The 15,339-nt window shown below is 51.5% G+C and overlaps 1 protein-coding gene across 7 annotated transcripts in view; it reads right to left on the bottom strand.

Annotated features, from left to right (window-relative positions):
- The window catches only part of SPECC1 (sperm antigen with calponin homology and coiled-coil domains 1), a 268,950-nt gene that overhangs the window by 189,438 nt on the left and 64,173 nt on the right, over positions 1–15,339 (bottom strand). For 5 of the 7 annotated variants that reach the window (XM_045985034.1, XM_045985031.1, XM_045985032.1 and 2 more), the window contains exon 2: positions 729–899. The exons of 1 other annotated variant lie outside the window; for it this stretch is intronic. In XM_045985034.1, coding sequence (XP_045840990.1) covers positions 729–875 — 147 coding nt within the window. In that variant the 5' untranslated portion in view covers positions 876–899. Of the gene's footprint in view, positions 1–728; positions 900–11,290; positions 11,309–15,339 lie in introns of those variants that run through there. One more of the 7 variants, XM_045985035.1, reaches the window with a different exon arrangement.

Genomic DNA, 15,339 nt, shown 5'->3' with positions numbered 1-15,339 from the left:
GCCCCATCCTCGGGGCGCTAAGGAGCACCATAGGTCTGTCAGTGGTCACGCTCAAGCACGTGCAAGTGCGAACACAGGTTACTTAATTAAACACGAATTGCCTCTTCTTTTTCTCTTGTAGTTAGGGTGTTGTATTGATTTTTCAAGAGTATGCATGTCGGCAGGTGATACGATTTCTGAATCGCATCTCAAGACGGTAAGGGAGGCTTTGGGGCTGCCACAGCGGCTAGAAGAGAGATGAGAGTCCTCCCTCCGAAACTGTACCCTGCCCACCTGACATTAGAAACCCGGAGGATAAGCGGGAGCCGGCAGCCGAGACCCTGAGGCGCCACCGGGGAGGGAGAAGGTTTTCCCACACGGAGGGCGTAATCGATCGATGGGCAAGTGAGATGAGATGGAGAATTGACAACTCCATGGTCAGGACGGAGGTGATCCCTGGTGGCCCTGATCCCCATCGGCTAGGGGGCTGGGGGCAAAACTCTAACCGGGGAGTCCGCATCATTCAGGGCAGGGGTCTTAGTTTCTCTGTTACACACTTTGCACGGTTCCTTTCTCGAGCCCGGAGCCCCCCTGCTCCCCTCCACCCTTTGCTCCGCTCCTTCGGGTCAGGATGGGCTGGTTCTCACGGGACCCTCCAGGGGGAGTCTCGCTCCCCGCCTTCTTCAGTCCTCCCGCCCCGGGCTCCCCAGGAGCGCCCAGCAGCCATGTGGGGGCATTTGGGCCTGTACCTTGCTGAGCCGGGACTCAAACGCCAGCGAGGTGGAAGATTTCGAACTCTTCATGCCGGAGGGTGCCGCGGGGAGGGGCCGCGCCCGGTCTGTCCCATGGCTGCCGGCCTTGAGGACCGGATTCCAGGGCTTGGCTGCGCTCCTCATGTTTGTCCTGGTGAGTCCGTCTTCCTGCGAGAGACGGGAAAGAGAAACGTGTGTCCACCACTTGAACACGGGAGCCACATCTCAGAGCCCTCCCCGATCTCCACGTTCCCACGGTTATCAGATCGAGGGTTTCTCCTTGGGCGGACGGTGAGTATTATCTCCGGAGCGGACACCTGCGAGGGAAGGCTCCTTTGCACAGCTCCGCGATGGCTTTTACCCAACTGGTGAAACCTACAGGTGATCTCACTGATGCGCTCACATCGCTTGTCAGCAAATGTCAGCTTCTTCTTGTTCAGGGTATTACTGTACCAGTATACGGTAGAATAATACTATTATTATGCTCTGCCTTTATATTTTAGGTCTATGTTCTAAATACCTATCCCTTAAAATGGGCTGCTTGGGTCAAGACATTCTGTGTCCTTAAGACTTGCAGCTTCGGGGTTGATAAGGGCACAACCTACGGAATTATCAGATGAATACAAGTAAATGAATTACTTGAAAATTAGATTTCCCGGAAGCACAGCCTTTTCCTTCTTTCCAGCAAAAACGGGGACCATTTGAAAATGAACGGAGCGTATTTGATTGGCCCGGCCTGACACTGTACAGTAGAGTTCCCCCTGATCTAAACTGATGTATGAAAGAAATCTGTGGTAAGGACCAGGCTGCAGTTAAAGGCCCAGGGGGAGAGAGCGCCTGCAGACGGAGGTGTGGAAGGCAGCCCGAGGCTTGCCATCAGCGGTCAGGACTCTCATTCCTGAGTGAGGAGCGGCCTGCCATCTCCCGACCTCTTAGAGCCTATTTCCTTTCTTTCTTTCTTTTTTTTTTTTTAAGATTTTACTTATTTATTTGGCAGAGAGATAGAGCGACAGCACAAGTAGGCAGAGCAGCAGCAGAGGGAGAGGGAGAAGCAGGCTCCCTGCTGAGCAAGGAGCCCCACGCGGGGCTCGATCCCAGGACTACCCGAGCCAAAGGCAGACGTTTAACCGACTGAGCCACCCAGGCGCCCCTCGGAGCCCGTTCCTTCTATCAGTCATGCAACAGCACGGGAGAGAAACGCCTTCCAGGGGCTCATTCAGCTCCAGCCCTGCCCCAGACTTCGTGTATTGCAATGACCAAGGTGCGACACAGAATACCAGACCCCCAGGTAATGCGGCATCCCCTCAAAGAAACAAACCGGAAAAGTGCACTTTAAAAAACACCAGTAGGGGACAGACAGCTAATTCCAGAGGCCACACTCCTAGAACCTGGAGGTCTCACGAACTGTCCTCGAGGGAGGGATCCTAGCTGGTGCCAAGCGGCTCCGGGCCCCCTCTCCCGGGCCCCCAGCATCCAAGCAGACCGCACTAGCCACCTATCGGAGAAACAATAGGCCACGGGCACAGGCTAGCTCAGGCTGTGACCTCTCCCTGGTCCTGGCTGGAAGACACCATTTCCACCGACAGTGCTTCTCAGTGGGGACCAGCCAGCGCCTCTTCCTGCTTCCATCGAGGCGCTGGGGATGACATGTGTCCAAGAAGCCACCGGGAGCCCATCGCTGCTGTGCCCGCGGCTGTGCAAACGTGGCTGCAGGTGCGGGTACGTATTTATAAAGACTTTGCCCTGCGTTCTCTCCAGTGTCTCTGAGAAACCGTCTCCGTGACTTCAGTCTTCTGACGTAGTGCTGAGCCTGATTAGTCTCAGCTTGGTGCTGGGATCGTGATGGGTTTTTTTTTTTCATTCTGTTGTACTTCTCGTATATTTTATCGATGTTTAGCGCCAATTATTTTTCTTTGCTTTCTTGACCCGCGAGTCTTAATGCTGGTTTCCATGGCAACGCTGAGAGCAGGCCTAGGTTGACAACTACACAGTAACTCATTTCCCTGGGATTCCCACGACAGAAACGAGCTGACACAGCCTGAGTAATTCTTGAAGAGCATGACTGATGCCTTTTATCAGTCGCTACAGAATCAGCCTGTAACACGTCAGCCCATCTTGAGGAGGATGAATCAAAAATCCTGTTTCATCAAGGCATCCCTGTGTGTTATGATTACAACTCATTCAAGATAACGACGCCAGGGCTTACTTGATGCTTGGTCAAAACTCAAGATCGAAACTCCTCTCTCAATCTCTGGCAACAGATCTGGCCATCTTCTGGACAGAGCACCCGGAAAATGTTTAGCCGGTTTTCAAAGACTGATGAGTTACTTGCTCTGAGGCAAAATTCTCAGGGTTTCTTCCCTTGCATCATCCCTCCTTTCTTTATCCCTCCTAGAACCTTCTGAACCCAATCAAATTACTTCCAAATGGATGTAGCCAGAGACCGGGTCTCATCCGGAACCCCCCCCCCCCCCCCCGCCGGCCATGCTATCCTTTCTTGGCTCCCTTCACTCTTTTCCCCATCATTTTCCCCAGACAAAGCCTTCTATTTTGGACCCGTCCAGCAGCCAGATTCCTCCCTTCAAATGCCGCCTTCCTTTCAAATTCAAAATATACAGAGATGAGATCATTGATGTCCTACGCATGGGTACCCGGAAGAGAACCCGGGAGAGCGCCCCGGATGGGACCCCTGGAGCTGTACTGGGTTATTCAGGATCAGTGCGCTGCCCCGGGGACAGATGAGACGATGAGAGCTGGTGTGTGAGGAAAACGCTCCAGTCAGACCCAAGGCTAGCTGTGTGCCCTGCTCCCCCTTCTCATGACTAAACTTCACCCCAGCCCTCACCTCCAGCCTGGACCAGTGTCTTCTAGCACTTTCCAAGTTGTCTGGAGACTGCCTCTCTTCCCTTGCCCTGCCTATACCCGGCTCTGGGCTCTTCTGGAACAGACTGGAAAGATTTATGCTCAGAGCCGTCCATCGACAGTGCTTGGCCAGCTTGGGTCCTGCCCTCTGCCCACTTGCAGGAAGACCTCCTGCCGGAAGGGGAGCGGGTGCCCATAGGCCCCACTCCCAGATTCCTGCGGACTTTCGTGCACACCGCCTCTGACACAGGGAACCGGTTTGTTAGGGAAACGTGCTGTGTGTAAGGGCAACCACTCTGTGCCACTCTGAGCCTGGCGAGGCTCTGCCAAGTGCTCTTCATGGGCAAACCCTCGCCGTAACCCTGGGAGGCAAGTAAGTATCACCCCTACTTTGCAGACGGGGAAACTTTGGCTCAGGAGGGTTAAGTGACTTGCCCAAATCAACAGAATTTATGACAGAGCCAGGATTCAAACCCAGCTGTCATTGGCCCTTATACACCAGGGATCGATATGGCCTCTGTGAATCGTCTTTGCTCCCACAGGAGAGCAGGAAAGTTTCTGTATCCAATGCTCCTGGCCCAAACCCGGCACCACTGTTTGCTTCGTGAACTCGGGCATGCTTTCCCAACACCTGCTTCTCCACATCTTCACCCAATAAAGGGCGGGTAGCACAGATGGTAAGAAAACATGGACACCGAGGGCCATGCGCATAAAAGGCGCTCAGCCAATGGTAGCTGCCTTCCCCACACAAACTGTCCATTGTGTTCAGCGGAGGGCGGTCCCGCTTTATTATCTCAACGGTACACAGCAACGGATCCATTAAACCAATTTCGGGGGCAGGAGCCAGACATACCAGATTAAAGGAAAGGGCTCCTCCTGTACACAGAGCAGCCTGTTTTCTTGCGAAAATGCAGAAGAGGGAGAGTAGAGAGGAAAGTGAACGCTGAGAGCTGACCCATCCCGAGAATCGGCCCCAACCGTAATACAGCCTAGCTGCTGAGAACACAGGTGTGAATTCTGGGTGAAGAGTAACCTCCTTATGGATGGGAGTTTGTAACATTAAATAGATAGATGGGCTCTGGCCAAGTACAGGGAATTTTTTTTTTGTTTGTTTTTAAGATTTCCATTGTTAATTCCTGATTTCTGCAAACCCTTCTAACCCATCTCAAAGGATCAAGCTGGTGAAGGCATTATAATTAGATCTAGGAACCCACTCCTGCAGGGGTGGGAAGAGGGCCTTCCCGGGGTCTTTTCTTTAAATTTTCCATCATTTCATTCTCTTACCAAGCTTCTTTCCTTTACAGAAGAGAGTAAGACTTATACTTGAACCGTAACTCATAAATTATATGGCATTAAGTAGAAAAGAAACAGGAGAGAGAGGGAGGGAGGGACGGAGGGAGGGAAGTGGTAACAGCTATTTTGGGAATACGATTAGGTGTCTGGTCCTGGGGGAATGTCAGAGCCCATGCACGGGCCTCCCGCTCCCTCGAAACACATTCCTCGGCTCCTTCATCGCTGCCCTCGGAACCTGTGCTGGAAGGGTTGTTTGAGGGCCTCAGATCTATGACCTTTTCAAGGCAAGAGAACACAAGGGCGACGGGGAACCCATTCTAGCCGATCGTGAAATAACGAGCGTCTGGGAGTGGGAGGGCCACTGAGGTCCTGACTACAAGCACAATAAGCTCCAGGAAGCGGAAAGCTCAGGCATTCAAGTCTGAGAACTAACAAAATAGGAATGTTCACATAGCTCAATCACCAGGGGACTCGGCAGGAAACAGAACACAAGTGAACAACAGGCTGAAAATATCTAGCTTGAGCTTTTCAGAGCACGTGCTGACTTTGCTCTTGACCTCCTCCGCAGGCGCAAACTGGGGTGGGTGGTTCTGCTGCCCGGGGCCTTTGGCAGCGTATGGAGACGGTGCTGGTCGTCACAACTTGGGGTGTGCTACTGGGCAGACCTGGAGATGCTGCCGGACATCCTACAAGCCAAAGGGTGGCCCCGACAAGGAAGACGGGTCTGGCCTACAATGTCAGCAGTCAAGGTCGAGAGACTGTTCTAGAGGAAGAAGAAGAGTCCTTGGGTGCTGGCCGGGCACCTGGTTCACTTCCCATCCAACACGGAGACGTTAATGCCGACAATCTGTTTTGGGAGCAGCCGAGGGAATCCCAGACTTCAGCTGGAGGCCACAGGAAACTCTTCCAAATTCATTATTTCCTGTGGTCTGGAGATGAGAATTCATCCCATTCGCCTTAGATCCCTTCCCGGTAAATAAGGAAAAGAACAGATCTCCACGTGGTCTCAGAAGAAAAACGGCAAACTATAGTTTATCTCATCAGCAGAAGTCATTTAAAGGAAACAAGTACCAGGAAGTGATAAAACAAAATCTGAACAGAAAAGAACATCTGTACGTCGCTAACCGCACCATCTCAAACCCGAAAGAAACAAACAACCCACGTCAAAAATGGAGGAAGAACTTGTACCAATGATGAGATGTTGCCACAATGCAGATCTCCATAGCATCTAGGGTGTGACCTGGGATAAGAAACTGAGGAGTTGGGTCACTGAATATGAAATCAGACCCAAGAAAGAGGCTGTAATCTGGGAGCTATATTGAGACGGGCAAGAGCTCAGAATCACTGCCCCTGGCCATCCTGCTGTCTCCAAAGCTGAACCAAGAAGGCAACATCCCAAGCAGTGGATGGCCACTAATTAGCAGTTATTTCCTTACCTATAATGTGGCTTCACATCAAAGCATTTAAAGTGCTCGAGCCAAGGCAGGAGAAAAGGAGATGGAAATAAAATACTTCCAACAGCTCTTTCTGTAGAAACAGTTTTAAAAGAGCTATCGAAGGGCAACTAAGGATAAAAACTGAAATGCAGGGCCAGGACCATTCGGTAGGGAAGGGCAGTCTTTTCAACAAATGGTGCTGGGAAAACTGGCTATCCACATTCAAAAGAACGAATTTGGAGCCTTGGCTTGCGCCATAGACAAAAGTTAGCTCAAAAGCGGATCAGAGACCTAAATGCAAGCATGAAAGTTGTAAACTGCTTAGAAGAAAACAAAGGGGAAAACCTTTGTGGAGCTAGATTTGACAATGTGTTGTTTGATATGACACCGAAAGCACAGGCAACAAAGGAAGAAAACAGATAAATCGGACTACGTCAGAATTAAAAACCTGTGTGCGTCCAAGGACACAATCAACAGAGAAAAAAAAAAAAAAGATTCATGGAATGGGAGAAGATACCTGCAAATCATTTATCTGGTAAGGGGGTCTGCTGTGGACTGAACGATGTCCCCCTCACTCCCATATTCATATGCTGAAACCCTAGCCCCCATATGTTATCATATTTGGAGACAGGGCTTTTAGGAGACAAATTAAAATTAAATGAGATCATAAATGAGGGCGGGATCCTAATGTGACAGGATTGGTGGCCTTGGAATCAAAGAGAGATCTTACAAGGACCAAGTGAGAAGGCAGCCATCTATGAGCCCGGAAAGAGTCCTCAGAAAGAACTCAATCAGCCAGCGCCCTAGTCTTGGACTTCCCAGCCCCCAGAACTGTGAGAAATAAACATCTGTTGTTTAAGCCACTGAGTCTCTGGTATTTGGTTATGGCAGCCCGAGCAGAAGAAGAAAGGGTTAATACCCAGGGTGTATAAAGAACTCCCAACAACTCAACGAAAGCAAACATGATTTGAAACAGACGAAGAACTTGAATAGACATTTCTCCAAAGAAGATACACACATGGGCCGCCTGGGTGGCTCAGTGGGTTAAAGCCTCTGCCTTCAGCTCAGGTCATGATCCCCCAGGGTCCTGGGATCGAGCCCCACATCGGGCTCTCTGCTCTGCAGGGAGCCTGCTTCCTCCTCTCTCTCTGCCTGCCTCTCTGCTTAGTTGTGATTTCTCTCTGTCAAATAAATAAAATATTAAAAAAAAAAAAAAAGAAGATACACACATGGCCAGCAAGGACATGAAAAGGGGTTTTCATTACTCCACAGGAGTAATCATCAGGGAAGTGGAAATGACAACCACCATGAGATACGCACATCCAACCCACCAGGATGGCTATTCTACACAACAACAGCAACCACAACAAAATGACAAGTGTCGGTGAGGATGTGGAGAAACTGGAACGCTCGTGTACTATTGCAGCGAATGTAAAATGGTGCACCCACTCTGGAAAACGGTATGGCAGTTCCTCAAAACAACAACAACAACAACAACAAATAGGGTTATCATAGGTGGTAAGCCCACTTCTGGATAATTCCCAAATAATGGAGAGCAGAATCTCAAAAAGAGACTTTCCCTCTATGGTCTTAGCAGCATTAGTCACCACAGCGGAAGGACAGAAGTAACCCAAGCATCTACTGATGGACGAACGGATAAACAAAATGTGGCATATGCGTCCAGTGGGACAGGAGTCAGCCCTAAAAAGGAAGGAATGAGATACGTGCCACGACACGGATGAACCCTGAGGACGTGATGCTAAGTGAAATGAACCAGCCAGAAAAAAACAAACGCCATACGTGGGATTCCGCTTATATAAAATAGTCGAGTTCACTGAGACAGAAAGTAAAATGGAGGCTGCCAGAGGCTGGGGGGAGGGTGGCACGGAGGTTACTGTCTCATAGGTCTGGAATTCCAGTTTTATAAGGGCACTACAGCTCTGTGGTGGAACGCTGCACACCATCACGAGTGTACTTAATGCCATGGACTTGCCTGCCTAAAAATGGTTGCAATGGTAAATTTCATATTATGTGTGCTTTACCACAATTTTTAAAAAATGTGGTAAGAAAAACAGAAAACAAGAGTGTAGGAGGGAACTGGAGACTTTCCGATCTCCAGGTGGAAGCTTCGTGGGCCATGCCATTTATTTGGTCCCAGGTTCTGGGCCCTGGCTGGGACACCAGCGGGGACGCTGAGGAGGACTCAGAAAGGAACTGCGTTCAAGGGTGTGGGGAGGCTTTGGAGGAGCAACAAGAGGAGGTTAAGACCGTTATCACCCCGAGGCCTGCAGGACTCAGGGGAGGAAGTAGATGGGACCCAGGGAGACTGAAAGACAGAAACTGTGGCCTTCAGTAGAGAAACGCAACCAAGCCATGGAGACTCGTTGAGGAGGGGGTTGGGGGAAGAAGCGCCCCCTGCTCAGCCTCTAGCGCTCTCCAGTCTGCGGCTCTCTGCTCTCATGGCAGGAGAGAGACCCAGACGAGATGTGTGGGGCCAACAGAGGAAGCACAGGACACCGGTCGTGCCCCCTTGGCCTGGCCAACTTCAATGCTGCCTTCCGAAGTGAGGTCAAGTATCTCCCCTCTAGAAATTTCTCCCAGTCCAGGGGGCCTCACCAGGGCTCTGAGACTTGCCGGCTGACTTACCTGCTGCGCGGCTGGCCTGGGAGCCCTTCCCAGGGGGCAGCCTCCTTGCCTTTGCCCGAGCGTGGCTGAACTCCGGCACAGGGCACAGCATAGACCCTGACTCGCCGGCTTTCCCCCCGACTTCCCCTTTTTATTATCAGCACAAACTTTGGCTTGCTCTCCCTGGCCCCAAACCTCAGTGAGCCCAAACACCGTGGGCTCTTCCCTGGGGCTCGTGTGTCTCTAGCCGGCAGCTGCCCAGGCTGGGAGATGGGACTCCTGCCCCATTTCCTGAGAGAGGCCTGCCTTTTTCTTCAACGCAGACTTCCCTAGGGAAAGTTCCTCGTCCCTGGATTCCTGACAGACTTCCCAAAGTTCTGCTGGGATCATCACTTCCTGCTCAAAACCCTTCGTCTTAACCTATTTTTAAGCTAACACTTATCAACACTGACCATGCGCCAGGCATGACATTCAGCGATCGCTAGAGATGACGTCCTCTAGTGCTGATGGCCCCGCGGCAGCTGTTGCCACCCACGCTGTACGGTCGGTGACGAGTGAGGCCGTGAAGTCTGCTATAACTTCCCCAGTGTGGACCCAGGCGGTACCACTTCTGGCTGGGCACCCAGGCCTGGGTTCATGGCTCCTCCTTCTTCCAATTTAAGGGACAACCCAACAGGGCTTGGCCAAGCCCCCCTTCCACTTACCCTGATCTTCTCCACTTGGGACATCCTGATCTTGGGGCATTCACCTCGAGACCTCCCTCTATGAATGTTTAATCCCCTTTCTAAACCTCCAGAAAACTCTGCGGCTCCCTTTCAGCACTTCCATACCCTGTCCATGATCTGCTCCCACCTGAGCCGTCCTGGTCTCTCACCCGGAGGCTTCGACAGCACCCCCCACCCAGTCTCTTGGCCACGAGGCCTGGCCCACCTCAGTCACTAAGGTGCTCCGACCCACAGATGGCTTCCAGCTCCTTGAACGTGACCAGGGAGTTCCCAACGAAGAGCTCCGAACTCTCCGCCCCCCCCACCCGGCTGGTTTTCCCAACTCTTCACAGGTGGGCTCCCTTCCACCCGGCTGGTCTGTGCTCAAGAGCACGGCCTCTTGGGAGGTTTTCCTTCCATTCTCTTGAGTAACTCCCCCACCGCGTGCCGCACCCCTCCCCACCCCCAACCATTTCTTCCGAGCCTTCCTCACCAAACTAGGACTATCGCGGTCACTGATCCTCTGCCTTCCTCTGCCACTACGGAAGCTCAGTGCCAAGAGGGCTTCACCATCCTTGTTCATCACGGGTCTGCAGCCTTTACACTGGGGGGCATGTCGTTGGTGCTCAACAAACACTCGCTAATGGGTACTTAGCTTCTGCCTTTCATTGGAGAAACGCGTGCTGGTGTCTCCCTGCCCTTCCCTCGTTGGGCAGCACAAGGCCTAGCAAACGGGTATCATTCACTGAGTGCATGCTGAATTAATGGGCAAATCCAAGACAGAATTATTAAGCAATGACACTCTTTTTCCTTATACACGAGTTTTTAAACCGGTGGGAAACAAATCCAATCCCAAAACTGCTTTCAGGTTGAGAACCCCACTGACACGGCTATAATGCCTCCTAGCATTATTACCTTGGAAACATTATTCACATTGATGTGTAAGCATGAGCATTATAAAAATTCATCTCAGTCACTTAGAACATGCTGGAGAAATAATTCCTAAAATTATTCACTACCGAATCTCTAAAATCACCTATCCCTTCATCTCATTTCCTGGACTTATTCCTGAAGGGTAGCCTTTTAAAATTTTTGGTATGCATCCTAGTTTTACGGTAATAGAGAAATAATCCTGTCCATTTTTATGGCTTAAGATTTCAGATGTCTTCAATGAAACATAAAAATAAATGAAATTACGTTAGGTGCCTTCGTGGTAGTTGGAGGTAAACCACAGACTTAGGGACCCAGTCATTTAAAGGATCAAGTCTAGGTATCTCGTCTTTTATCCAACCTCTTTTTTGTATCTTTGTTCCTGAGTGGGGCCCCTAAGGCAGGTGGGACAAGGGGTGAGGCCGCGTGATGTGATGTCCGGGACACAGCTCCCAAGGCAACAGGCAGGCCAGCTCTGACTCATTCTGTTCTACTTCCTCCAGGAACAATGCAAGGACCGCAGAGGGCACACTGCCCCACCCGCCCGGCCGACTCCTGCGCCCTCCACCAGCGCGCCTCAGTGCACCTGCCCGACCACGACCCGGCAGGGGGCAGGGCACAAAGCCACTACGTCTCTTACAAATGCCACTCAACAAGAGAAACCACAGAGGGTCGTCTCATGCGTCCCCTTGCTAAGAAAGTGGCTTACCCATCCAAGAGTTGTGGTAGAGGAACCCCACCGACACCCCACTCCTGATTCAGAGGCGAGAGCGCTGGGGGTGGTTGTTCCTCCTCCACATCGCCGGCCCCATGGTGGCAGCAAGCTCTCCGGCCGGCGACGGCCGTGACTGAGGCAACAGGACTTCCTCAAGGGGTTCGTGCCCCCTTCAGGGCTCTAATCATGACCACTGAATTTCTCGTCCCCTTGGAAGTCATGTGCTCGCCTCTCCCCGTTTCTCTCCAGTCATCTGCATCTCCCGTCAGAGACGGGGTGCCTCGGGAGACCCAGGGAGGGGAGTCTCCTGACGAGGGCCCAAGCCGCCATGTGTGTTTGTGTTTGGCGAGGAGACAACGGAGCCAAAAACCAAAGTAAATGTTGAGCTTGGCCAGTAGAGACTACACGTAGAGGGGGAGTTAGACTAGACCCGGTTTCTCTGGTTTCCTGCTCAACGATGGTGGTCTTCTCCTCTGACGTGGTCAGAGTCTTCCTGGCTGCTGACAGACCCACAAAGGACCCCCGACAGGTAGAAGTGGGTCTCTAGGAGGATGACTTTATTCCGAGAAGGTGGCCCCACATCATGACAGCTTACAGAGTTCAGAAGAGCAAGGTCTCCACTGACCCAGCTGGGGCCGGGCAGGGGTGGCTTGTCGGGAGGCTGGTGAGGGAGGGCCCCCTGGCAGTCCCCGACATCCCTCTGGGGATGAGGGAGACAGGCAGGAACTGGACCGTTAAAGCAACACGGAAATTCTGAGGTCTGCCACTGTATGGAGTCTTTGGGGGACGGAGTGAATTCTTGGCTCTCTGGCACCTCCCAGCTACAAAACAAACAAACAAACAAACAAAAAAACCCCCCAGAACCAAAAAAACAAAAAGCCCATGGTGGTGGCAGGGACCAGGGGGAGCGGCAGAGGGGTAACGCTGTGGCCCAGGAGCCGTGGCAAGGTGCACGTAGCATGGCAGGCAGCGAGGGAGGTCTGGCGGGCAGCCGGCATCCCGGGGAAGGTGCTCTGGCCCTGGTGTGATGGAGGGAGAAGGGAGAGGCTGGGCAGCCGCTGAGCCTCGTAGAAGTCTGGGTGCCCTCCTGGGGCCACCGTCAAGAAATGAGGGAAAGACGGAAGTCTTCTGGAGCTGGCACAGGGTCCAAGGGGCAGGGAGCTACCTTTTGCCTGCACCGTCACCCCAGTTGCCCCCGAGTCCTGGTGGCCACGCCCTCAGAGTAACGGGCAGAGTCTGTCCCTTCGGAGAGGCTGTGGGAGGCTGCCACTCCGCTGGGTTTCCTTATTGTCACCGGATTAAGTTAAATCACTGAATGCCGCTGATTGCTTGCTTTCGCATTCCTGAAACACTCTTGCAACCCACGGGCTTCAGCTATCTTCCCGCAACGCCAGCTGGCTAATGAAAGCCACCGCTGTGCTTTGAAGGGTTAATTCATTCAGTGCCTGGAATATGCTCTCTTTTCCCCCAGCACGACGCGCTTCTGGTATTGTGTTTGGAATAAGTACAATGGCCGCGAATATGAGGGATCATGCCGCCGGTGCTCCTGGGATCACCCTGTCATTACGTGTCCCTTGCGCGGTTCCCAGGAGGAAATCTACACGGAACAGCCCCACAGCCGAGGCCCCCAGCTCTGTCCCTAGGGTGAGAGCTGGAGACAGTTAGGGAAGGTCACCGCAGCTGCCCCTGAAGGATGGGCTTTGTGCTACAGTTGTGTCTGAGTGACGTTCCGGGAAGAAAGATGGTCCCCGTCCCTCAGAAAACATAGCATGAGCCAAATGGTAACGTCGCCCCCGGCCTTCTCTTTGTTTCAGGGTAAGGCACACTTCGTGCTCTGCCCGCTCCTTGCAGGGGCCTCGTGCTCAGACCCAGCGTGGTGATGGCTGCTGCCTATGGATCGTCTGTTCTCCAGGCCTCCCCAGGGCCACTCCATGCCCAGACCAGTGGGCTGCCTGCCCCTGATTCCCACTCTCAGCCCAACTCTGACAGTCCTTGTAAAACCCAGCTTCCGGCCCCTCGTCCAGCGAATAGTCCTGCTTCCCCGGCACAGTGAGTGTCCACGGCGCCCCTCCTGTGAGCCTCACGTTCTGTTGACTTTCTCCCCCACGCCCAGCTCCCCAGCCTAGATGATACTCGAGCAAAAGACTCGTTCTTATGCCTCTGTGATCCCCCGGCTCTGGGCCCAGGGCCTGGCCCATAACAACTGCTGGTTAAAGATGAGCCATGACCTAAATATGAAACCCAAGTAGAATTAGAAAAGTACTAGAGGAAAAGAGGAGAAAATCTTTGTGATCGTGGGTTCAGCAAAGATTTCCTAGATACAACACTAAATGGGTGGCTCAGTGGATTGGGCTGCTGCCTTCGGCTCGGGTCATGGTCTCGGGGTCCTGGGATCGGGCCCCGCATTGGGCTCTCTGCTCCACAGGGAGTCTGCTTCCTCCTCTCTCTCTGCCTGCCTCTCTGCCTACTTGTGATCTCTGTCTGTCAAATAAATAAATAAAATCTTAAAAAAAACAACAACCTGGTAAGTTAGACTTCACCGCAATTTAAAACTTCAGCTCTTTCAAAGACATTATCAAGAAAATGAAAAGACGAGCCACAGGTTAGAAGAAAAGCATCTGTAGAACACACACACACACACACAAAATGAAGGGCTTGATTCCTGAATTTATGAGAAACTCACCCAACTCAACAGGAACAAAACACAGAAGTCAACAAAAAAATGGGCAAAGATTTCAACATTTTACCAGAGAAGCTATTTTTGGAATGGAAAAAGAGCACATGAAAAGATGCCCAACACCATTAGTCATTAAGTAAATGTAAACTGAAGCCACAAGGAGATAGTACTGCACACCTAGGAGAATGGCTAGAAGATAAAAAATAAAATAAAATAAAAACCGTATCAAGTGCTAGCAAGGATTTGGAGCAACTGGAACTCTCAATCATTGCTGGTAGAAATGCAAAATGGTACAGATTCTTTGCAAAACAGTGTAGTCGTTTCTTACATAATTAAATCTGCGCTTAGACAATTCAGTGGTCCCACTCCTCAGCATTCATCCAAGAGAAATGAAGACTTGTGTTCACACAAACATTTGTAATATGAATGTTCAAAACAGCCTGGTTCATAATAGCGAGAATTTGAAATGACCTGCCTGTCCTTCAGTGGTGAGCGGAGAAGCTGTGGTATGTCCATGTACTGAACGACATGCCAAAAAAAAAAAAAAAGAAAGGAAGAATTATAAATTCATTATGCCAAGTGAAAGAAGCCAAGCTTAAAAGGTTACTATGGTATGATTCCATTTATGTGACATTCTGGAAAAGGCATCCCTACAGGGATAGAAAACAGAGCAGTGGTTATCATGGCCCGAGACCTCACACTATATCCTCTTCAGGGGGCTGTTCTTCTGGATCCTTTATTACACCTTTTATAAAGAACTGGTAAAAGTCCATGAGTCCATTTTTCTGAGTTCTGTGAGCCGCTCTAGCAAATTAACCGAACCTGAGGAGGGGGTTGTGGGAACCTCCAAGCTGGACTTGTGACTGGCCTGAAGTGGGAGTGGGGAGGGTGGGGACAGACTTTGGGAGGGACTGAGGTCTTGACCTGCACGATGGGATGCTATCTGCAGGAGGAGTATCAGAACTAATCGCTCGGTGTGTTAGAAAGCACACGTCAGAGGGGCTGACAATAAGGCAGTAGAAGGAAATTTTGAGGGTGAGAGAAGGGTTGTAAGTCCTGATCGTGACAGCGGCTACACGTGTATTTGCTAAAGCTCAAGGGGGCTGAAGGAATGTAATCTAAGGCTCTCCTTGTGCTGGGCCACGCCCAGATTGCCAACCTCATTTCTTCCTCCCCTGCCCCCGCCTTATGCTATCCATGCTCCGGTCAAGGGGGCTCTCCAGGCCCCCAGCGGCATGCGCCTTGCCCACCTCCCAGCCTTTCTTCTTGTTTTCTTCCTGTTCCCTCTTCCCGGCCCACCTTTCCTACCCTCAACCCCTTTATGCACAAATCTTATCCATTCTTCAGGACCCAGATCAGATGTTAC

Source organism: Meles meles, chromosome 18, assembly GCF_922984935.1.
Source record: "Meles meles chromosome 18, mMelMel3.1 paternal haplotype, whole genome shotgun sequence".
NCBI lineage: Eukaryota > Metazoa > Chordata > Mammalia > Carnivora > Mustelidae > Meles > Meles meles.
This window is presented reverse-complemented; position numbering and strand designations above follow the sequence as displayed.